A 23,573-nucleotide genomic window follows, 5' to 3' on the forward strand; every position below is an offset into this window, starting at 1 on the left:
CCTTGGACTTATCCAAACCTAGATATATCCAGGAAACTACTGCCACGGATGCTTCTCCTATTTGCGCGGAGGAGGAAGGTCTGTTGGAGCTCTCGGGCTCAGATCAATAGGTAGGTTTGTATGCTGCATCGAGCGCAGCCTCAATGACACTGCGCCCTAACTTGCTCTCCCTGGAATGAACCCATTTGCCCTAATTTGCCGAAGGGTCTTGAGATCCGCATTGCGATTCCTAGCATTTCCGTGCAAACCTCTCACGTCCATCAGGACCGTTATAGTCGCCCCGCCAGCGGCCAACCACCCCAACAGCCATAGCAACAACACGAATACCTGGGAAGAGAGAACCATTCTGCAGTCACTCCATACGCAAACATCAGGGTTAGAATGCTAGAAAAGGTCGGTTCACGGTACGTACGGTCAATGATGACCAGTTCGCACGCACGAGGGCAGTGGTCGTGCCGGAAAAGGGGTAACTGGTGACGAGAGACTTTTGCGACAGCCAACTCGTGACTAAAGTAACGGTCCAGAGATGAACAGCAGGTCCAAAGGACCGAGAGTGAGTATCCTTTTGAGACAACCTATGCTTGCTCTAACCCAACTCTGGCACAGTTCTGTCTTCCCTTCTCTTCCCTTCCCACGACTGACCGATACCCTCCCTCGGCTGAGTAAATTTGTGAAAGAAACAGACCGTTATTACAAGGAAATACCCCAAGCAAAATCCGCCACCGAGTCGCAGAACCCAAACCCTCAGCCAAGGAGAGTAAAGGGGACACCCATGTCGCCGCATCCATCTTGCATAAGCCTGCCTGCCTGCCTGCCAGATCTCGATACCCTGTGCGTCACACGACATGCTTAGCAGACAGATGACAGATGAGAAATCTTGCTGACAGTGGTGTAGAGGGGGTGACACATAACAGCCAGGCCCTCTGCCTGGAGCCTCTCAAATCAGACTCTCGAATCCTGGTCTGCGGGATCTCCCATCTGCGACAGACAAGAGTTCACTTCATTCTCTTACAAAGACACATCCTGAGCAACCCCATCGTCTCATCTTGTGGCGACTCGTGCTCGCCGTCTCATCACAAGGTCTCCCGAATCCCCTCGTTTGTCGTGCCTAGAACGACTCAGGCCCAAGACAGCCCCGTCGCACCGTCGCAACATGGTCCTTTTTCCACGGCCAACAGATTCATAATGGTATCATGGTGCAATATGAGAGTGCTACAGTGATACACGAGCCATGGTATGGCTCTCGCCATTCAGGGGCGTAGATGTTTGGCTGCCTCTCTGGCTCGACTTGCCTGTCATCAGAGACGAGGTGGCACTGTATGGCTTCACTTGAGCAACCTGGACCATGTTTCAAACTTGAGCATTTGTAAGCTCTGTCTAAATGAAAGTAATGCCAGAAGTTGGCCGTGAAGGGTGGTATCATCGACTCCAGGAACATTCCGCATCTTCCGCATTCTGACCATCCCATCCCATCCAGTGCTAACAAGAAAGCAACCAAGTAATATGAGTCGTCATACCAATCGATAATGCAACCCATCGAACCAACGCCAACTGCTTCTCGTTCGTATCGACCCCATAACGATCCATACCCACCGCCGTGACAAACACCAAAATCCTGCTGTTGCTGCGTCGCCATCCCAGCATAGATAGTATAGAAACGCCAAATAATGCTCGAAACGCCTCCATTGCGCCGCCCAAAAGCCCGTCAAAACATTCTTGTCGCATGCCAGTCAGTAGAAATATAGCAGAGTGCTGGATGGATCAGCGTATCCGCTAAACACATCTTTCAGCGCTGGAAATGTCAGTCATTTCTGTTGCCGAGTCGCTCCCTCGCCTTGAAGAAAGCTCATCTTTGGGGAAGGCTGTCAGTCGCTCCAGGGGTTCAGGGCGCCGCTCCAAGGTGAACAGAGATATCACCACCATGACAGCGCAGACAAGCATCATGATTTTGATCTCTTCAGCAAAAGCACCGGCGTAAACTTGTTTGACCAGGTCCTGAAGGCCCATTGGAAGATGCAGGCTCGTCAGTGGTGAGCGATGGAGGTTGTCGAGCTGTGTCGACGTCAGATGTTCCTGGAGATATCTGTTGACATGCGAGTTGAATATGACGGTGCAAACCGACAGCCCAATACAGCCTCCCAGTACTCGAGCTTGCGCTACAGCCCCTTGGGCAGAAGCAAGTTCGCTGCGTTCGGCAGCAAGGATACTTGTCATGATAGTAGCTGCAGAGAATGAAAGGCCAACTCCTAGTCCGAAAATGGCCTGAAAGGCGTACTGAGCTTTGACGTAGCCGTCAGGCCTAGTCATTGTCGACATTAGTCCAACACCAAGCAGCTGAAGGCACGAGGCGCCAAGCAGAGTAAAGGATGTGTTGTTCTTCTTGCTGGATATTGCGCCCCCTAGAAATGATCCTATAGCGCAGGCGCCCAGCAAGGGGAGAATGTGTAACCCTGCCATAAGGACGCCTTCGCGGTTGACAATTTGAAATCGTTCGGGAATGACAATCGAGAGAGAAATGTATGGGAAGCCTGTGAACATGGTCACGCTACTCCAGCGTCAGCAGCTGTCTCGACAAATAGAGCCGAATATCACTTACAGCAACCCCGCAGAGTACACTCGTCGCAACATTAACCGTATAGGGAAGATGGGCTCGATGCGACGGTGTGGCTTCGTCTCTAGGAACACCTCCCAGCACACAAACACGATCCAGCTGACACCTGAGATGGCCAGGGCCGAGATGATCTCTGGGCTTCCCCAAGAAAACGTCTGTGATCCAGCCTGTTGAACTGCAAACACCAGGAATCCAGAGCTGCTGAGGAGTGTTGCACTGCCGATGAAGTCGATGCTGGTAAATGCCTTCCAAGAAAAGATGTGTGCTACGTCTTCATGTGGCCATAGGTTCGTGATGGCGAGGATCGTTGCAAGGCCAAAGGGGATGCTAGACTTGTCAGATGAGACTCTGAGCCCGGGTTTCAACACTTACTTCATATTGAACAACCATCTCCAGTCCGAGAGCTGAGAAACAGCACCACCAATAATAGGGCCTAGCACAAAGGCAACTGCGAGAGTGGCTCCAATCATGGCCCCGATCAAACTCGGCCGGTGGGAGGGTCCAACTTCTACCAGACCGATCTGTGTCAAGCTGTACAAGCCGGAAGCCCCCATTCCTTGGAAGGCTCGGCATACAATCCTGAGCTTCGTCAGCTTATGACCATGGTACAATCGAATAGGCCACGTACAAAGCTGTCATACTGGTAGCTGATCCACAACCTTGTGAGAAACCAACAAAGAAGACCCATGACACCACGAGCATGTTGCGTCGCCCGTAAATGTCACTGAGTTTTGAGACACAAACTGCGAATCCTGTGACGCTTGTCAGACCACCTTTGTTCCCAGACATGCACCCATTGAACTTACCCATATAAGTCAAAAGGTAGGCCAAAACAATCCATGGTGCATTGACAAAGTCATTGAGATCGTGCGAGATGGTAACGAGAGAAGTTGAGACGATGGAAGTGTCGAGACTCGAAAAGAGTAGTCCTGCGAGCAGACTGAGATGATTAGTAAGAGCCTCCAACCGAGATACTCATGTCTCTTACGATATTACGAGGACCGCCTGTCGAGGTCCAGTAACAGAATGTTTGCGTAGTCCAGAGATAGTTCTTGTCGAACCAGCGTCTCCGCCTCTTTGTTCTTCCAGTATCACCATCTGACCCAGGGATGGATTGGGGTAAGATAGGGGCATGAGATATTCATTTGGCATTCTTTTCGTAAGATCTCGGTTATGTTTACCGAAGAGTCCTGGTGATGAACTCTGATCAGGTGTGGTTTGGTGCCAATGGAGGCCGTCGTAGAGGTAGAGGTAGAGGTAGGCGTCGTATCAGGTAAGGATATCGGGGCAACCTTGCTTGGCCAAGCAGGTCGAGATTTGGACAGAATAGGACACAGTCGTCTCCAAGACGCAATGATAGTGAGCGCTTAGGGACCTTGAATGGTCTTATAGATACATGGTATAAGCTAGAGGAAACGCGGAGTTGGAAGAATCAAACCGAATTTGCTGAAGTGGAAAGGGGGCCTGCTTTTCATATCAGGTCAGAAGTTGCCGATGCCGAGAAAGAACATGCGCAAGGAGAAACCAACTGGCTGATGACATGATTTCTCTGAGACAATGTACCAGACGAGGCAGTCGAGATGTGCCTCGCCGATAAAGGCGAAGGGTCGAATAAGTATTTGAGACATGCCGTCCTCAACGGTTACACGGCCGCAAGCGAACGACCGCCGGATCGCGAACGCTACAAAGCTCTGCTCAGGTAGATAGTTAGTCAGGGGTTATGGGGAGGGATGAGATCTTCTCTTACAGTAGTACGGGCCAAAGAAAGGGCAATGACGGGTGTTGTACTACCCAGAACATGACTCCCAAGGTAGGACATGGTTGTCTATGACCAACTGGTTTGTCGCACACTGGATGCAAAAGCGCCACTCCTGGTATCGGAGCTGAAGGTCTATCACAAGAGCGAGCTCGGCATCGAAGTCTCATTCAATGACTACTGCCCTGACACCTCGATGATAGGTTGGTATAGGAGTATGGAGAGATGCCTCGACTTGAGAACAGCTTCGGCCAGGATGACGCCTCTTCAGCTGCCGACGAGGAGAAGCGACGAGCTTCGGCAAGTCTGTAGGGTCCTGCTTGTGTCGTGGTAGCACATGGCGCACCTCTGGGGCTGGTCACAGGCTGGAAGAGACGATTCCAGCCTTTCCGCTTCCTGACCCTATTTGTGTAGTGATGCGAGGCGTAAAGCGTTGGAAGCCGTGGGAGCCCATCCCCGCTCGGGTATCCAACTCTCTGTGTGCGGTATCGTGTTCGATGGGGTTGTTGTCGTCGGATCTGTACCTCTTCCTATCCCGTGGGGCAGACAGGCTACCTCAGGAGGTACGAGGGTCTCAGTAAAACCTGTCTATAGATTATCAGCTAAAGGGAGAGAGACAAGTCCCAGAATGGTATACTGAAGCGCTGTCATGGATAGAGGAAGGTGTGTGGTACGGTTGGGAACTGGGGCGCGTCTGAAGACCTAGAGGCCTCGCAGGCCTCGCCTCGCCTTGCGTTGGTGTCACCACACCCCGCCACACTTGCCACATCTTGAGACGGCAAGAGATCATTGTGACGAGGGGATTGTTCAAAAAACGTGCCTGTGTAGCTGGTGAGTCCCAGTCAGAGACGAGCTAGCTGCACTCGGGTGAAGCTGGTCAGGGGGTCACGTGCGCCCCCATCTCCTGTCACGACCTACAACTTGAGCCAGTACTAACTTATGGAAGGTATGAATCGAGGTAAGAGCTGATTTGACTAGGTATTTTCTTGGGGCTTTCCGGGAAAGGTCACCCGACCTGTGTTGTGATCGTAGGAGAGTGTTGGCCGTCTCCCGTCGCTAATTACGGCATGTCAACTGTGTTCGTCGCAACGCGGCTAGCTTCCCGTGTCCGTACAAGATTGTTGATTCTATTGATGACCGCTGGACCCAAGTATATTACTTAGTAGCGGCCCTTCCCGTGTGGAAAATCAAACAACGCATGCAAACAAGCTTGATCATTAAGCTCGGATGAGGAGGCGCCCCGGGAGAGCTGCCAAGATGCAGTGACCCTTGGCTCTTGGAGATTTCGTCGTGTTTTGTTAAGATAAATTCATATTCATGCTGACCGCCGGGGCCTTGCAGGTTGATTAATCTATCAACAGCTCCGTTTGCTGCCAGGCTGCCGCAACGGCCATGCCCCTATCCGCACATTCCCCACTGACAAGTCACCAAGCGACTTGCTCATCCAGCCAAGGCTGTTTGTTCTCGAAATCAAAGACTCGATCCTACTGAAGAAACATTTTCCCACTTTTGGTGCCATCAATATCAATATCGCCTTCAAGTCCGAGGTCGAGTCAAACAGCCTGGTCCCGATTCAGAATCGTCACCACTTCGCCAAAGGCGCAGCACAGCCAATTCCCAACCACACGTGACTAGGGCCAGTATTCGCAGTGAGGTTCCCGTCATCTGGTAAAGAACTGGGCTGGGTAGGTAGCTTCAGGCTCTAGAGCACGAGTTGGATGACGATGGCATTCTCACCCCAAGCACGCTGCCGCTCGATCTGCCCTAGAAAATGCTGTGCTGGTCCAATTCCGTCTTTTGAGAGGCATGTACATATTCCATCTCCGTGCTTGCACCTCCATAGAGTGTCATGCCGGACATGCAATGCCCCCTAGTGTCCAAGCTTCAAGCGACGCACTGGACTTGGGCCGAGGGTCAGCCCATACAAACAAAATCTATGGAGTGTCGCATTCAAGTTTCGTAGATAGGTACCCAGGGGTCTCCATTTGCATTTCCTGGTTCTGGAGCATATGCTATCCATGGCCAACTGCCAATAATATCAAAGGAGAGTAGCTGCCAGCGTTTGTTGGGACTCACCTTTCCTACAAAGGACCCCAGGACCAACAAGGTGGGTTCCTAGACTGTAGAGCAGTGAGCTGCCATCCTCGAGGATGGTAGCAGAGCATGCCTTGTCTGTTGTTGCATCTCCCAAAGGATAAAGAGATGAGATGCTATTGTATACGAACGGTTCACTATTATGCCCCATGGAAAGCATCCTCACCTTGTTTTCCTCCTGTTCACGGTTCCTTCAGTGTCCATCCGTTTACATGCGCGCCCTGGCAGCTGGCAACGCCCCTCTCCTACCTGCTGCAGACCTACCTGGCCGCCAGAAGCCAACCGTAGTCTCTACAGCGCCAGCATCAACCATTTTCCCTCTGGGTTTTCACTGGTCGTGAATCACGCTCAACCCACTTCTCTTTACCTATGTCTTAGGGGCTAGCCAACCCTTCTACCTTCGCTTCTTCCCAAAACCAAAATCCGCACTTCACTTCCGATTTCCTTTCCTCACCTCTTAATCCGCACCTTACTACCCATCATACCTACACTTAGCAACCAAGGAAAAGCTTCACTGACTTCAACACACCTACCCTCTCTTCCCGGCGTGGCCAAGATGGACGACATAGCCGTCGTCGGCATCGGCCTTCGCTTCCCGGGTGACGCTTCCTCGCCCGAGGAACTCTGGAGAGTCCTCGAGCGAGGCGAGTCCCAGTGGTCCGAGTTTCCCAAGAATCGCCTCAACATCGACGGCTACTATCATCCCGGCGGTGACCGTCAGGGCAGCGTAAGTCGACGTCGACATCTCCAGCGAGGAATGCGACGATACTGAACCATAACTCCAGATCTCCTTCCGCGGTGCCCACTTTCTGAAAGGTGATTTTGCCGCTTTTGATGCCTCAGTGAGTCCTTCTTCCTTCCTTGCGACTTCATTTGTTATTTCCAGTGACTCGTCTGACTGGACTCCCCCCTTTAGTTCTTCTCCGTCGCTGCCGAAGATGCCAAAGCGATCGACCCCCAACAGAGAATTCTCCTCGAAGCCTCCTACGAAGCGCTAGAAAATGGTAATAAACTCTCTTCCACTCGGCGGAGCTCGTATTGACACTGAGGCCACAGCTGGAATCAGAAAGGAAGACATTGACGGAAGCGACACGGCTGTCTACGTCGGCTCATTTGTCAAAGGTGAGTAAAGCTTCCTTCAACCCTATACGAGCCCAGAATCTAACCCTCCCAGACTATGAGCAGGTCTGCCTACGAGATCCAGACTGGCAGCCTCAGTATGCTGCTACTGGAAATGGCATCGCCATCATGGCAAACCGTATCTCATACTATTTCAACTTGCACGGGCCCAGCATGACCATCGACACTGGCTGTTCCGGCAGTCTGGTGTCTGTACACCTTGCTGCGCAGAGTCTCCGATCTAGGGAGTCTTCACTGGTACGTGTTGCAGTCTCGGAAAACAATGAAACCGAGGGATGCTGATGTCTTCAGGCTATCGCTGCTGGTGCCGGCATGATCCTCACCCCAAACACCATGATGCCTATGACGGCACTAAACTTCCTCAGCCCCGATGGAAAGTGTTTCACGTTCGACGCCCGAGCGAACGGTTATGGGAGAGGCGAAGGTATCGGCGTTGTAGTTCTTAAGCGTCTTCAGGATGCTATAAGGGACAACGACACTATTCGAGCTGTCATACGGGCCACCAGGGTCAATCAAGACGGTCACACTACAGGTATGCCAGGTCTCTCTACTCTCCTTTCCCCTTACGTGACGGCTAACGATGAAAAGGCATCACCCTCCCCAGCAAGGAGGCTCAGGTTGAAAACATCACCTCAATCTATGAGTCTGCCGGCCTCGACTTCAATCAGACTGCCTACGTCGAATGTCATGGCACAGGGACGCAGGCTGGAGATCAGGGCTGCCGTCAGATCAGATTAACAATCAGATATATCAATCAAATCAATCAATTCAAATCAGATATGGAATTTCATCAGATCAATCAATTCAGATACAAGCGTCTATACATCTGATATATCTGATATCCCTTGCACAGAGAGCGGTTACCCTAGAACTGCCGGATCATCTATATGCTCCGACTCCGGAGAGTAAGGCTCTCTCCGAAAAGCAACGGTGTTACAGGGGTCAGCCGAGCTGATTGGTCCTGGACCCCTGCTTGCCTGGGTCCTGGCCGGAGGCAAATCTGAAGGAAGGTTCCCCCTTTTTTCCTACTCTCGCTCTATCACGGTATAGCCTTAGCCAGATGAACATACACCACCCTTGGATCGTCAGAAACCTATCTTGGCTATTTAATTTTGAAGCTATCTAGACCTTCTGCTAATCATAGTCCAAAATGTCCGAGACCGCTTTAAAAGGCAGCCTTGCTGGCAGCGCGTCGTCATCGCCACCACCCGCATTTCCTCGTCTCGGATCCCGGCCTAAGAGCATCGCCAAGCAGTATGATGCCGCTTTGGCTTTAGCCTCGACTACCGATTCTTCCGTTGACGACCTTTACAAGATTACTTGGGGCCAACGACGTTTCGTTATTGCAAGCCTCTTAGATAGGAGGAAGAGCAGGGGCCGGCGAAGCTGGATCGGAAACCATGGCTGGTTCCTAGCAGAATTGAGGAGAGACAATACATCTAGCGGGGATATCTGGTGTTGCCGGCTCTGTGATGATAAGGGCACACCGCGATTTTTCAATGCTCAGTCGACATCTTCGGCACAAGCCCATCTTTACAAGTTGGCGGTCCTTCCCTTTTTCTGGGTATTACTAACAGTTTCAGAGCTCACAGGATCACCGAGACCTTCGAACCGGGCTCATCTGACGATTCGTCGGTCCTCGATCTTCAAAGAAGCGCATCCAAGAAACGGCCAGCTCCTTCTTCCTTCATTCTTCCCCGAGCGAAGATGGCGCGGATCAGAGAGCTCTCAGTTGGCTATATTGTTGATTCTAATCTCCCCTTTACTACCTTCGAGAGTACCTACCTACAAGAGCTATTCCGTCAGCTAGACCCTGATCTTTATACCCAGGTGCCCTGGGGTCGAACTGCAGCTAAGAAAGACCTAGAGGATATACTCTCTTTAAAGAAAGCGGCCGTCAAGGAGGAACTCGACAAGGCTATTACCCAGGTACATATCAGCTTCGATCTCTGGACCTCTCCAAACAGACTAGCTTTCATTTCGATCTTTGGTCACTATATTGACCAGAGCAACTTATACCAAAGCCGGCTGCTGGCTTTCAGGAGGCAGATCGGGTCTCACGCCGGCGAGAATATCGCCTACACTATAAGGAATGTCGTCCGTGATTGGGGGATCGATTCGAAGCTTGGGGTCTCGATCTGTGATAATGCGACCAGCAACGATGTTTGCTTGCGAAGCCTCTACACAACTCTCGATGCCTCGATGACTCGAGCGGATACGGAGGCACGAAGGATGCGATGTTTCGGGCATATTCTAAACCTTGTTGCCCAAGCTTTCCTCTATGGCGATGATGCAGCTTCTTTTCGAACTTCAATCTGAGGCTTATGGCATGCTGGAGCGGGTTGAAGAAGACCTCGAACACTGGCGAGCTAAGGGTCCAGTTGGGAAGCTTCATAATATCGTCAGGTTCATCCGAGCCTCTCCGCAACGCACCGAAGCATTCAAAGCACATGCCAAGGAGCAGGAGGAGGCGGACATATACAAGCTTGCAGAAGAATCAACGGCCGAGCTTGAAGTCATACAGAACAACGCTACGAGATGGAATTCGACCTATATGATGATCGAACGCGCCTTGATCAAGCAGTCTGAGCTCAATAGCTTCATTCAAGAGCTAGGGCTGGAAGCAGACGCCTCAAGAAGGGTTCCTACAGCTGACATCCTGACCTCTGATGACTGGAAGGTCCTCAGGGAGGTTAGTCATATCTTGGAGCCGATCTATAATATGACGATGAGAACACAGGGATGGGGTACAAGCGGGGGGTCACGGCCGGCTCTGGGAGGTCATGACAGGGATGGAGTTTATTCTGGAACATCTCGAAGACTGGAGGGTTCTCTACGAGGATGAAACTGCTCATCTAGCTGCGGAAGTAAGACATATGATCCAGGGAGAGGAGCCCGAACCAGCTACGGGTGTGAAATCAATATCTGCGCGACCATCAGCAGTCGGACAAACCCGAGAGCGACCCTCACGCCAGCAACGACTACCATCACGACTTCAGGGGTATGAGATCACGCCGTTACGCCGCCGCCGCGAAACAGCTCTTCCGGCCCATCAACTTGCCAGCCCACAGTTTAATGAAGATGCCCTCCCTGCACATTCTCGAGAGGACTACCTACAGGGCGATGCTCGTTCCATGAGCAATATTGCTAGTATGGAGGGCCAAGAGCGTGCAGAATATTAGGGCAAGCATCAATAATGCTTGGATTAAGCTTAACGAGTACTACACTCTCCTCGGGCGATCGCCTCTGTTTGCGGCCTCTGTTGTTCTAAATCCGGACCTTGGCCTCCGGTGGCTTGAGACTAACTGGACCTCCCCGGAGCAGCTACAATGGCTTCGGGATGCAAAGGATGGCATCAAAGGCTACTTTGAGCGTTGGTACTCAAACGACGATGATGCCTCTGAGGAGAGTATTTTCGCCACGCCCTCGTTAACGCCCCCGACCTGAGCAAAGTAGGTTTGAGCAGTGGGTAAAAAAAGCCGGCAGCCTAAGCTCTCAGCAACAGGCAGTGAGCTTGAACGATACTACAGGCTTGAGCCGGAGCAGGTGAATGACCCTATTCAGTGGTGGATTGATCATAGGAACGCTTTCCCGCGTTTAAGCAGATTTGCATTGGACGTCCTTGCTATTCCGGCCATGGCAACTGACTGTGAGAGAGCATTCAGTCTTGCGAAGCTTACAGTCACCTCACAGCGGCATTCCCTGCTTGGATCGAGCATTGAGTCGGTCCAATTACTGAAGAACTGGATCAGGGGAGGGCGTGTTACTCTAGGGGGCCTATGCTTGAGCAACAAGGCCAGTTAGAACCTAGGGCAGGATCCTGAGGATGGGGATAGCTTCACGTGAGCTATGATATATCAGATATCTATCAATCAATCAATCAGATCAGATATAGAGGGCAAATTATCAGTTCAGATCAGATTTGGGTCCTGATCTGATTTGATTGATCTGACGGCAGCCCTGCTGGAGATTGGCGAGAGCTCAAGGCCATTTCCGAGTCGCTGGCCTCTATACGAACCGTCAGTAACCCCATTATCGTCGGCTCCGTCAAGCCAAATATCGGCCATCTTGAAGGCGCTGCTGGCGTCGCCGGACTGATCAAGGGTGTCCTTACCTTGGAACATGGGAAGATTCCTCCTAATATCAATTTTAAGAATGGCAATCCCAACATCGACTTCCAGACCTGGAAGGTCAAGGTAAGTTGATCACTTCCCTCCATCACCGCAGCTCTTGCTAACCTACGCCAGGTACCAACAGAGATGATGGAATGGCCTCTCCAGGGGCTTCGTCGTGTCAGCGTCAATTGCTTTGGCTTTGGCGGCACTAATGCCCATGTCATCATGGATGAGGCCCCCAAATACATGTCAGCCCGTGGGCTCAAGGGCAACCACAACTCCCTCGTCACCAGCTCAGCGAATTCCTCAACTTCCGAGTACAGTCCTGACACTGGCTTTGGTCCCCAGGTCTTTTGTTTCTCATCTCATGAGAAATCTGGTCTTCGCCGGGTCATAGAGTCTCACCTCCCTTACCTGAGCTCCCAAGTGGGAAACGACCCCGACTTCCTTCGCAACTATGCCTACACACTTGGTTCACGTCGCTCTAACCTCGAATGGAAGTATACTCGTGTTTCCTGGTCCCGGGAGGAACTCATTAAGAAGCTTCAAAGCATCAATGAGGCCGATTTCATCCGATCTCCGAAGAACAAGAACCTCAAGATCTGCTTCCTCTTCTGTGGCCAAGGCGCACAGTTTGCGCAGATGGGAAAAGACCTTTTGCCCTTTGAGGCATTCCGCGACAGTCTGGAGGCCGCCTCTTTGTACATGAAGAATCTCGGAAGTCCCTTTGATCTTCTCGAAGAGATACTCCAGGACGAAGGCGAAAGCCGCATCTCTGATCCTCGGATCGCCCAGCCGGCAACCACTGCTCTGCAAGTCGCACTCGTTGAGCTCTTGGACTCATTTCTCATTACCCCCAATTGCGTCGTGGGCCATTCTTCAGGAGAAGTGGCAGCAGCCTACGCTTCAGGGGCTCTCACCAAAGAAGCCGCTTGGGAAGTTGCCTATTACCGCGGCGTAGTGGCCTCTTCCATCAATCTCAAGGCCCCTCAGCTTCAGGGCGCCATGATGGTCGTCGGTCTTTCCGTACTCGATGTTGAAACTCACTTCAGAACCACATCTTACCAATGCGAGGTTGCATGCATCAACAGCCCTCGCTCCACGACGCTGTCTGGGACAAGGGACTGCATCCTGCGGGCCAAAGACGACTTTTCGGCCAAGAACATCTTTTGCCAAATCCTCTCGGTCCAAGTTGCCTACCATTCTTCTCACATGAAGTTGGTCGAGAGCGAGTACAAATCGGCACTGGCACTAGTCACTCCTCGAGAGCATCCCAGGGGGGTGAGGATGTTTTCTTCAGTCACCGGGGCGCCCATTGAGGGCTCTGGTCTTGGTAAACACTACTGGGCTGAGAACTTGGTGTCTCCAGTCAACTTTCTGGGCGCCATGGAATCAATGTTGAAGCTACCGGCAGAGGAACGCCCGGATGCGATCCTCGAGCTCAGTCCTGCCGCGGCTCTGCGTTCCCCAACTCTGGACATTGTGTCGAGCATTGACAGCAAGTTTGGGCCACCTTATTGCTCAGTCTTGCCAGGAAAGGGGATACCCGAAGCCATGTCCCTTCTCCGTGCCATCGGTGGGCTCTGGGCTCTGGGTTGTTCCATCAGCATGAAGGAGGTTGTTTCTCGAGGGTCTTATCAGGTCCCGCTCAAGTGTCTGGCAGATCTTCCTCCTTATCCTTGGAACCACACCAAGTCTTACTGGCATGAGTCACACCTCGGACAGGCCAACAGATTCAGGGAGTTCCCACGGCAGGATCTAATCGGCGCCCCCACGGCGGATGCCATCTCATTCGAACCTCGCTGGCGCGGATTTCTTCGCATCTCGGAGAACCCCTGGATTCAGGATCACCGAGTGCAAAAGACCATCATCTACCCTGCTGCCGGCATGGTTACAATGGTCCTAGAGGGCATCCGCCAGCTGATCAAGGATGATGAGAGACTCTTTGGGTACGAGATCACCGACATGCGGATCGACAAGGCCATGATTATTCCAAGCACAGCGCACGGGCTAGAGACGGCTCTGAACTTCAAGCGCGCATCTCCCGTTGCAGTTGATCAGAAGAACAGTCCCTATTTCGAATTTTCCATCTACTCGAAGCCACTTGACGCTCCATGGGAACAGCATGCCACTGGTTTGATCCAAGCTCGGTACCAACAGGGTGAGTGGAAGGCCACTTTCGGCCAGCATCAGAAAAGGTACGATTCTGTCAAAGCTACATGTGGGAAGCCCATTGTTCCACGACAGCTCTATGAACTTCTCGACACTGTCGGCATGAACTATGGCACATTGTTCCAGAACATTACAGAGATACGCAAGGGCGACCATGGCTGCGTGAGCCAGGTCCGCGTCCCCGACACAAAGTCGAAGATGCCAGCCAAGTTTGAATACGACCATCTGATCCATCCAGCTACTCTCGACTCCATGTTTCAGACTCTTTTTGCCATCGACAACGAGCCGATGGTACCGACGTACATCAAGAGCATCTTTGTGTCATCAGACATCTCTCGAGACCAGGGCAATACGTTCGCCGGATACGCGACTGCGACACGGAGTGGCATTCGCGACGCAAATGCAGACATTTCCATGGCGCAATCCTGCTGGACGAGGCCTTCTGTCGTCATCAATGGTCTTCACTTGACAAGAATTTCCAGTCCAGCCCCTATTCAAGGAGAATTCTTATCCAACCATCGCACCCTCTGCACTCACGTCGTGTGGAAAAGGGATATCACGATGGTAAGAGACCTAACCTCGGTCGAACACCTTATCATGGGGATCGCATACAAGTACCCAGAACTCTCCATACTCCAAGTTGGTGGCAGCACGTGTATTGCAAAGAAGGTTGCAAACAGTTGCTGGCTCGCTGGAGATCTTGAGGTGCAGACACACAGCAATGAGGACTGGGATTACATTGTTGACCGAGAGAAACCATGGCTGTCTCGCTTTTCCCTGGCTCAGATCTCTGAAAACGACGACTTACTAGGCTTTCTTTCCACTTCCGAGGGACGTAACTTGAAGGGACTCGTCGAGAAGAGATCTATCAATGGCTCTGGGCCTATGCCGAAGTATGATCTGATCATTGTCTGCAATCGAGACGGTGTCGACATTTCTAGCCTTTTCAAGCACCTCAAACAGCCTGGGTTTCTTCTGGAAGCTTGCAGTGAGACCACGACAGGGCTCATTGAAGAAGAGGTGCTCTCTTTTGAAAACATTGGGCATTTAAAATTTCGAGTGCATCGTCATGATCCTGCTTTCAAGCCAGACACTGCGACTCATGTCATCGTTCTGCTGCCCACGGAGCCTCAACCAGAAGCCACATCGTTCACTGTTCGATTAGGCATCAGACATCCTTGGTGGGAGATTCAGCCTATGCATCTCTCTGAGGTGCTTGAGGACCCTGCGAGAGTTAAGGGCAAGTTGGTCATGTCCTTACTTGACTTTGCCTTGGGCGAGGCCAAAGACGCCTCGGTGTTTCACTGGAACGAAGATGGCTTCAAAGCTTTCCATTCCCTCCAAAAGAACGCCAAGGGGATCCTCTGGGTCACTCGCGGCGCAACTGTGTCGGGCAAGAACCCCAAAGGTGCCCCTATCGTCGCCCTGAGTCGCACCTTGGTCTCCGAGGACCCCCTCAAGATCATCGTGACGTTTGACCTTGATATAGGAACGTCCCTGAACTCTGACCGTGTGATCAGCTATATTTATCCTATCTTCGCCCGGTCGTTCAAAACGGATAAAGGCCCATTCCCTCGTGAGTTGGAGTATGCCGAACGAGGGGGCTTCGTCTTTGTCCCACGTCTGAGCCCCCTCCATCCGCTCAACAACATTGTCGAGAATGGTATTTCGACTCGAGTTCTCAAGGTACATTTTCATTCGCACCAGCGTCATCTCAAGCTACACATTGAGCGCCCGGGCCTCGGTGGCGATGACATGAACTTCGTTCCTGGTGACACATTCAACACCAAACCCGGCGACGTCGAGATCGTATTCAACAGTGCTACCCTCAACCATGCCGACTTGGAGACTGTCATAGGAAGAACTGTTGACTCGGTGGTAGGAGCTAATTTCCGCGGCACCATTACCCGAATGGGCCGCGACGTGTCTGGATTGCTGCCAGGTGATCGTGTCAGTGCTCTTGCGGTTGATGGCTCCTTGCAGAACACGATGCAGATCGACAGCCGCTTCGTCAGAAAGTGGCCATATGGTCTACCTCTAAGCCAATGCGTCAGCGCTTATCATTCACTTGTGAAGGTGGGACGACTAGGTCAGGGCAAGACGGTCCTTGTCCACACTGGAGCCAGCTCGTTCGGCTTGGCTGCAATCGCTGTGGCATCTCCACTGTGGATTGAAGTCTTTGCAACCATCAAGAAGCCAGATTTGGGTCTCCAACGAACTGCTCTGAGACGTCTGGGTCTAAAGAATGATCACATCATTGAGGCGGACTCGGATGGCTTTGTCAATGTTGTTTGCGACCGCACGGGAGGCAAGGGCGTGGACCTTGTTTACAACTCGACTCAAGACCACGTTGAGGCCAACTTCAAGTGCGTCCGCAGAGGCAAGTTTACCATACACATCTCCTATTACACACATGCTGACTCATTCCAGGTGGCACCATCGTTCAGTTTGCAAGCAGGTCATCTTGCCCACCTCCTATCCGAGTCACGTCAACTTCTACCTCGTTTATCAGCTTTGATTTGGCGAACCTGCTAAAGGACGACGCAGATTACGTCTCTGAGCTCCTCGATGAGCTTGTTAATCTCGCAGGGCTTAACGAGGAAAAGTTTGCTGTGAGCAAAGATCTCATCAGGTGGGTTGAGCTGCCCAATCTCAAGCAGGCATTCGAGCTTGTTGAGAAGAGCCCATATCTTGGCCTTGTTGCAGTCACTGGAGGCCCTAGATCCAACCCGCTTGTGCCCGTTCGAGCTCCCAAGCCCGTCAAGTCTCTTCGCGAGGCCCTTTGCAGCAAGTCTACATACCTTCTAGCAGGGGGGTTGGGTGGGCTTGGCCGCAGTATCTGCGAACTGCTGATCAACAACGGGGCAGAGCATATCGCCTTTTTGTCACGTTCCGGTGCCTCGTCTGAGGCTTCTCGCCTCTTCATTGAGGACCTCAACGAGAAGGGTATCCACGTGCAAGTCTACCAGGTCGACATTTGCGATGCAGAAGCTCTAGAGAAGGTGATCGGGTACGACGTCTTGCTGGACATGCCCCCCATCAAAGGCGTCTTCCAATGTGCTGCCGTCATCAAAGATGCCGTCTTCGAGAACATGACTTACTCGGATTGGAATGCCGCATTCAGACCCAAGGCGATCGGTTCTGACAATCTTGTTCGAGTCATCTCAGCTCATACGGAGAATCCCTTCTTCATCTTTCTTTCCAGCTCGGCGGGAGTCATCGGCAACCGAGGCCAGGCAAACTATGCCGCTGGAAATTGTTTCCAAGACGCTCTCGCTTGCAGCTACCGATCCGAAGGCAAGCATGCAGTTTCTATCGACCTTGGGCCGGTCCTTGGCGCGGGAATGCTCACAGAGGATGACGAGATCCTCAACAAGCTCCGAGCCAGTGGCTTCTACGGAATTCGACACCAAGACTTCCTCACCGTGATGGCACACGCAATCACCATGGAGGTTACTCCTACGACTGCGATGCCTCCTCAAGTCATTATGGGCATCGGAACTGGTGGTCTCATCCGACAGAACCAGCCAGCTGACCCATACTGGACCCGGACTGCCCTCTACAGCCATCTCAACCAGGTTGACATGCCACCTCCTGACCTGACGGCGGTGGATGACTCCGAGAAGGCCGACATGAGATCCTTGCTCTCTCGCTGCGCCAATACGGAAGCGGCTGCTCAGATCGTCACGACAGGCCTCTCTCAGATGCTGGCCAAGGCCATGAACATGCTTCCCGAGGAGATTGACACCGGAAAGCCACCCAATGTGTACGGAGTCGACTCGCTTGTTGCTGTTGGAGTCCGCAACTGGGTTGTGACCAACTGCGAAGTCGAAGTGTCGGTATTTGAAGTCCTAAGCGACAAGACAATTGCCGGGCTGGGCGCAGAAGTTGCCATGAGAGGTGGTTTTGGGCTGGACAAGAACTGAGTGATGAGCACGGTGTATAATTATGGACAAGCCGAACGGATCGAGACGAGTATCAGTGCCGAGTAACAGCTTTGATGCACAACAGTCCAGAGACGAGTTCAAGAAAAACATGGTTAATGTGGAGGTATAGGGGAGGGCAAAAGGTTTTCTGTATGTTTATATAATGTATAATTAAGCAACTCAAAGTTGCGAGTAGGGCAACTGTCAAATGCACATCAACCAAACCAAGGGCAAAAACAAGGTGACACTATTGCTAGTACCAGGCTTCCTAGGATTGCGGTTTACCCATTATCGCTGGATCTACATTCTCAATCAGTCATGTGCCCCGTTGATGGCCTCGGGCTGCCAAACAGCCTCAACAACACCCATGCGACATCCATCCGCCCTCGTAACACCCTGGGAACAAACAACGTCAGCACAGGCACACGAACAAAAGACAGCATCGAGGATGAAGCAGGAAACAAACCTTAAACACAAAGCGCTCGTCAGCAGCCTTGAAGAGGTCCTCAAACTCCTTCTCGGTCCGCTCCTGGGCGTTGAGAAGCACCATCATGACCATGTCCATGCTGCGCATCACCTTTTCGTCCCACGGGTTCTCGGACCCGGGCACCCGGAGGCAGTGGTCATTAATAACAATGCGGGCGCCGGGCTTGAGGGCTGGGATGAGGTTCTTGAGAATCTTGATGGCATAGGGAGTCGAGTAGTTGTGGATGATCCAGCGGAAGAAGTAGACTGGAGATTTATGTTAGCAAGAGCTGTTTTAACAACTGATTGTTTGTGAAGTCGTACCATCAGCACCCTTTACAGGCTGTTCTGTGAAAAAGTCGTGGGCCTGCAAGGTTATACGCTCGGCCACGTCTTGATCTTCGCAAATCGGCTTGGGGGCGCTGTCAACCGTCTTTTGCAGATCCTGCACCACAAACTTCATCTTCTTCCACTTCTTGCCCAAGTCGACGCACACAAAGCCATGGCTGCCTCCAACATCAACCAGCGTGCCCTCGTTTGCGTCCACGTCGGACAAGTCGTAGTTGTCGACAAAGTACGAAACCTCGTATCCCTTGCCTCCAGTCAAGCTAGCCATAGCTTGGCCCATACGCTTAGCACGCACGGGGTTCTTGCCAAAGGTTGCAAACATGGGCTCCTTGTCGACCGTGTCAAAGGCAACGTTAAAGCCAGTGCGCGTGAGCGAGGTAGCCTCTGGATAATCCCGGATGGCCTGCAAGGAGTGGGCAGCCGCGGGAAAGATATCCTCCGAGTTGAAGCCAACCCAGGATCTGAGGTTGGCGTCCTTCAGTAGCATCTTGGAGGCAGCAGTATGAGCGATGTATCCGGGAGTTGGCTCCTGGAAGATGGCGTTTGTCATGGCATGACGAAGGTTGCGAGCCAAGTTGATGGGATCAAGCGTAGTCTTGGATTCCAGCTCAGCCAACGAAATAGGCCTATCCAAAGGAACAAGGCTAGCTACGATGCATTAGAACACCTATAGATTACCAAATAAAGTTAAAAATGACTTACGAATGTCGTAGCTGTTAAGAATCTGCAAGCTTACAGTATCCAGAAACTTTGCAAACGGGGTCAGCCCTCATAGCCAAAACTCAAAAAACAAGCTTACTTACACTCCAAACACCCCATCTAACAGATTCCCTAGGTCCTCTAACAAGAAGACCTAGTTCATTTGTAGCATATACGATTTCCTGGCGGCTCTTTTGGATATCGTCTGGTAGCGCGGGAAAGTCGCCAGGAGCACCAACGTCAAATCCAGGGTCCGGAAGTCCATTCTCCTTCAAGTACTTGTCAAGCTTCTCAGTCTCCTCGGTGATCTTCCTAGCCAGCTGGATCATATGAGACGTTTCCGTAGTCCGACCCACTGGTACCGCAGGCTCGGATCCCGACTGAACTGAGTCGTTGGTCATTTTGGAGCGTCTCAGCGGGAATTGATCTCGGATGGGTTGCTTCTCTCTCTCAACAGTGAGGGCGACTTTTCTGTTTCGGATAGGGGTCAGCAGCTACAACAAGGCCAAAGTACAATTCAGCGATGCAGAAGCAAAAGAAGGTCGGTTCGCGAACTGGCCCAGAACCAAGGTGGGCGAGCCCGCCCACTCGGGCCTCGGAGCCAATGGTTTGCCCTGCTAGTCGACCGACCAAGTTGATAAAATGAGACATTATCGCGCGCGCCTGAAGCGACTATGGTCGTCCTGGTCCAGGCCCAGATGGGCAAACCCCCGCGGACCGGCCGGAGGACCACGCTCAAGAAGCAGGCTTTCGGCTGCGACCCAGACCAGACTGATGGGACGGATGGTCATGTTGCGTGCTGGCCTTGGCATCATTCATTAAGCTCAACCATGAAACTCAACCACTCAATTGCCAGTCATTAAATGCCACTCAGTGCTTCCGTTGCACGAAACATTGGTGCAGCTGCTGTGACACAGCAACAATTCTCCGATTGGGCTTGACAGGAGTGGCCCATGCTTGTGTCTGTCTCACTTGGGACCAGTTGCCCCGGCGAAGCCATGAGAGGGGAGAAAAAGAGTCGTGATACATACTTTGATGTATGGCCGCAACTCGAAACGGACACAAGATGTAGTCTGATGTCAAAGAAACTGTAGGTGAAAGATGCTTTGACCTTCAAAGATAACACGGACGAGGATTGTATTGTTTATGGCGGTGAGCTTCTGAATGCAACCAAGCGAGGCACACGTGCAACTAGATCTCGGAGAGAGCTGTCACACCATGCTCCAAGTCGCCTGAAAGTTGCGAGACTGCTGAGTAGAACGAGAAATGGGGTCATAGATGGGATGTTCTGGAGCAAGCCGATGTCCATATCTAATCCAACATCTGCCCCCTGCCTTGCCTCGTCGTGCCTTGCTTTGCTGGTAGATGCCGGCAATCTCGGACAACCGTGGCCAAGGATGGCTTCCTCTGCGAACTACTCGTGCTGGGTCTGATCCCCCGATAGTTTCCGCTTCCATTCCATTCCTTTCCCCATAGCCACCCCGCGGCGCCATCGTTTGCCCGGCTCGGCACGCTGCGCTCCAAACTCTGGCTGCTTGGCGCCTGAATTATCCTCTGTAAACGCCATCACCTTCCCAATCCTGCCGTGTTTCGCTGTGCTCTCTCCCACACTCCTTTTATAGCGGCTTCTGCCCGTATACCATGTGCATCGGCATGTACAGCAATGCCGAGTTGTCGTTGTATGCCCTTCGGACATTCATCAGAAGCACTTCCACACTCTCGCGATCCCATCCCAGACCCCGTGTCAGTGGGCCGAGTGCAATTGCCTGCAGCCCATCTGTTAAAATAGTGCGCCAGTATAGTCCAACCGTCTTAAGGACCTTGTTCCTAGGCCAGGTTCCCAGAGGGACGTGAAAGACCCGCTCCGTAACGTTGACGAAGCCTGCCTCGCGCATCTTTGCCGCCAAGAGACCTCCTGCAGCAGCATGGAAGTTGACTCCAAGCAAAGCAAGTCCTTGAGTAATGAGTGACCAATATTGGGCGACGGGGTGCGCATCCGGAGGAACCATGCCCCCATGCTTTGCGCTGTGTGGATAATGATGGATTTCCTGAAGTTCAATCCAGCCACCTGGTTTGAGATGCCTTGCTTGGTGTCAGCACTATATTATACAAATCATGCAGATGGGAACCCTACTCGAGAGCACGTTGAAAGAGCTTCGGCCAATCTTTAACCGCCATTACAGTATGCCGAGAGTGGATGTAGTCAAAGTGGTTTCGGGGGTGTAGCCAAGGAGACTCGACATCGTCGACCATAAAGCGAACATTGGGTGGCAGCCAGTCTGGCTGTATAGGCGAAAGGTCAATTCCTAGAACGTTTGCGCTCGAGTATTGGTCGCCCACTATTCCGGTGTTAGTTCAGCATCTTTCAGACAGGTATCGCTCTTCTATAGGCTTACTCTCAATCGCCCAGATGCCAGTGCCGGTCCCAATGTCGAGAATTTCCTGGGGATGCGCCCCAATAGGTGCAAAATGGAGATTCTGGCTGCAAAGCAGTTTCACCATGGCATGCTTCATGTCCTCTCGTTCCTGTTCCACATCGTCGTTGGGGAAGTTATAGGCTCCCTCGCGGAAGCTGTGGTAGCGACGTCCATTCTCGTACATGTAGTCTCGAACAGATGAGCCAACCGAGGTACTAGCAGAGGTGACACTGTCACTCTCATATCCTGCATCAGACGCACTGTCGCCCACGGTGCTCACTTCGGCGCTGTCGGCAACGATGTTTTCTTCGGCCTCGGCCAATGCTTCTCTCGACATAACCTCTTGCTCCACAGTTGACAAGTCGGGGAACATGGAAAGTCCGTTGGGATGCGTAAGGGGCGACATGATGAGAGACGATGGTCGCTGTTTCTTAGGTGGCGGGCTCGCGCTGTCGGTTTTGGGGGATTGAGCTGGTCCCTGTGCAGCACCCTTCTCTTGGGCCATTGTGTTGTGAGCCTCTCCCGACGCTGTTGGCGTCGATGGATCCGCGGATGGTTTGCTTGTCTGGGATTGAATGGGGCGGGGGCCTTCTTCAGCTACTCCAGCTTTCAACACGGGTTGAACATAGTCTCCTCCTTGCGCATGACCTTGGCCGTCGAGCGCTCCAGATTCTATTCGGCTGGCTGACGCGGAACTCGAGCTGCCATCTGCGCGAAAGTCGTCGGGCTGTGTGGTTTCTCTGGTAGGGAGCGGAAGTGTCCGTCTCGTCTCCCCCTTTTGTTCCTGACTCATGTTTGTGCTAAAGAAAGTATGTGCCGGCGGGAAGACGGATTTAAGCTTGTAGACCTGTACCTGGTGTATAGGAGAAGAGTGGGCTGCCCAGGAAGCCAGGGCAGTGCCAGGGGGACAGCTAGAAATACAATGTCTGCTGGTGCCTCTTCACACGCGTCTGTCTGTCTCGACTGTGCCGATGCTCATCGGGGTGTCGCAGTGGCGGAGGCGCGAGACGGCAGACGGCAGGCTGAGCGGAAGACGATGCAGCTCGCACGCAGACAAGTTAGGCTGTCCAAGTTGGTTCGATTCAGCTTCCCAGATTTTGGCTCTGGTTCTGACTCTTGCTCAAGCAGCCTCTGGAAGGCAAGCAGGCGGGCAAGCGGGAGTTATTGGCGGTAAACCTGGCTTTGGCTGGATTCCTGGTCATGTAAGAAGCAAGTTTTCCAGCCTCTTATCAAATGAGATGGGTCGGGCTTGAGGCGCCTGGAATCTCCGTAGATTTACAACCCGCACGAGGTAGGTGCGCTACACCACACTAGCCTAAGGGAAGGAGCGGGTGGGGCAGATGCGTCCAGGTCTTGGGGAAGGAGCCCAGGTCTGTGGAACGGGCCGGATTGAACCTAGGGATGGGCTTGAGGCATCTCGCCAAGAAGTGGCAGATGATGGCGAGTGAAACCACTCGTAAAGTGAGCCTCACAGATTGACGAGCAGTCTGTGGAATCCCCTTAGCGGCCAGGCATTTTACTTTTGTGTCTTGAGCCGTCTTGGCTGGCGTTGTGGTCGGGAGCCTCGGGGATTGGCTGGGTCACTTACCATCCATTTATATTGGGTGAATGACAAGTCCCTTTTACGAGCTGGTGCCCCAAGTTGAGGTGATGGGCTTGGGATTGATTCATATGCTAATCTTGACTTACCCGAGGCGCAGTTGCCGACAGGAAATGCGTGAAACAGATCGCATAATACATAATGTGCCAAAGCTGCAAGTCCATCGTGGCGACATGTTCTTGGTTCGAGATGCGGCTGCGTCCTGCAAATGTGGAAGAAGCACACCAACA

At 52.4% G+C, this 23,573-nt stretch overlaps 4 protein-coding genes across 4 annotated transcripts; 1 reads left to right on the forward strand and 3 right to left on the reverse strand.

The window, feature by feature from the left end:
- Positions 1-1,773: 1,773 nt before the first annotated feature.
- On the reverse strand, positions 1,774-4,430 carry NCS57_00401800 (MFS domain-containing protein; the record flags this gene model as incomplete). The annotated part of the gene is made up of 7 exons (XM_053053994.1): positions 1,774-2,545; positions 2,597-2,938; positions 2,984-3,190; positions 3,240-3,363; positions 3,418-3,551; positions 4,175-4,302; positions 4,359-4,430. The coding sequence occupies 7 exons, from the start codon at positions 4,428-4,430 to the stop codon at positions 1,774-1,776; spliced, it is 1,779 nt and encodes a 592-aa protein (XP_052916154.1).
- Positions 4,431-7,017: 2,587 nt separating this feature from the next.
- On the forward strand, positions 7,018-17,814 carry NCS57_00401900 (uncharacterized protein; the record flags this gene model as incomplete). The annotated part of the gene is made up of 15 exons (XM_053053995.1): positions 7,018-7,188; positions 7,247-7,303; positions 7,378-7,465; positions 7,518-7,583; positions 7,636-7,838; positions 7,893-8,133; positions 8,190-8,324; positions 8,455-8,506; positions 9,185-9,764; positions 9,874-10,293; positions 10,545-10,602; positions 10,753-11,029; positions 11,560-11,797; positions 11,849-16,268; positions 16,319-17,814. The coding sequence occupies 15 exons, from the start codon at positions 7,018-7,020 to the stop codon at positions 17,812-17,814; spliced, it is 8,502 nt and encodes a 2,833-aa protein (XP_052916155.1).
- A 312-nt stretch (positions 17,815-18,126) lies between these two features.
- On the reverse strand, positions 18,127-19,772 carry NCS57_00402000 (Methyltransf-2 domain-containing protein; the record flags this gene model as incomplete). Its single annotated transcript, XM_053053996.1, has 5 exons — positions 19,431-19,772; positions 19,330-19,375; positions 18,604-19,275; positions 18,281-18,546; positions 18,127-18,210 (listed from the first exon to the last, which is right to left on the reverse strand). Exons 1-5 carry the CDS (start codon positions 19,725-19,727, stop codon positions 18,127-18,129), a joined length of 1,365 nt encoding a protein of 454 aa, XP_052916156.1. The 5' UTR covers positions 19,728-19,772.
- A 1,170-nt stretch (positions 19,773-20,942) lies between these two features.
- NCS57_00402100 (uncharacterized protein) lies at positions 20,943-22,536 on the reverse strand (the record flags this gene model as incomplete). The annotated part of the gene is made up of 3 exons (XM_053053997.1): positions 20,943-21,408; positions 21,461-21,665; positions 21,723-22,536. The coding sequence occupies 3 exons, from the start codon at positions 22,534-22,536 to the stop codon at positions 20,943-20,945; spliced, it is 1,485 nt and encodes a 494-aa protein (XP_052916157.1).
- Positions 22,537-23,573: the final 1,037 nt, after the last annotated feature.

The sequence above is a fragment of the Fusarium keratoplasticum genome, chromosome 3 (genome assembly GCF_025433545.1).
Source record: "Fusarium keratoplasticum isolate Fu6.1 chromosome 3, whole genome shotgun sequence".
Lineage (NCBI taxonomy): Eukaryota > Fungi > Ascomycota > Sordariomycetes > Hypocreales > Nectriaceae > Fusarium > Fusarium keratoplasticum.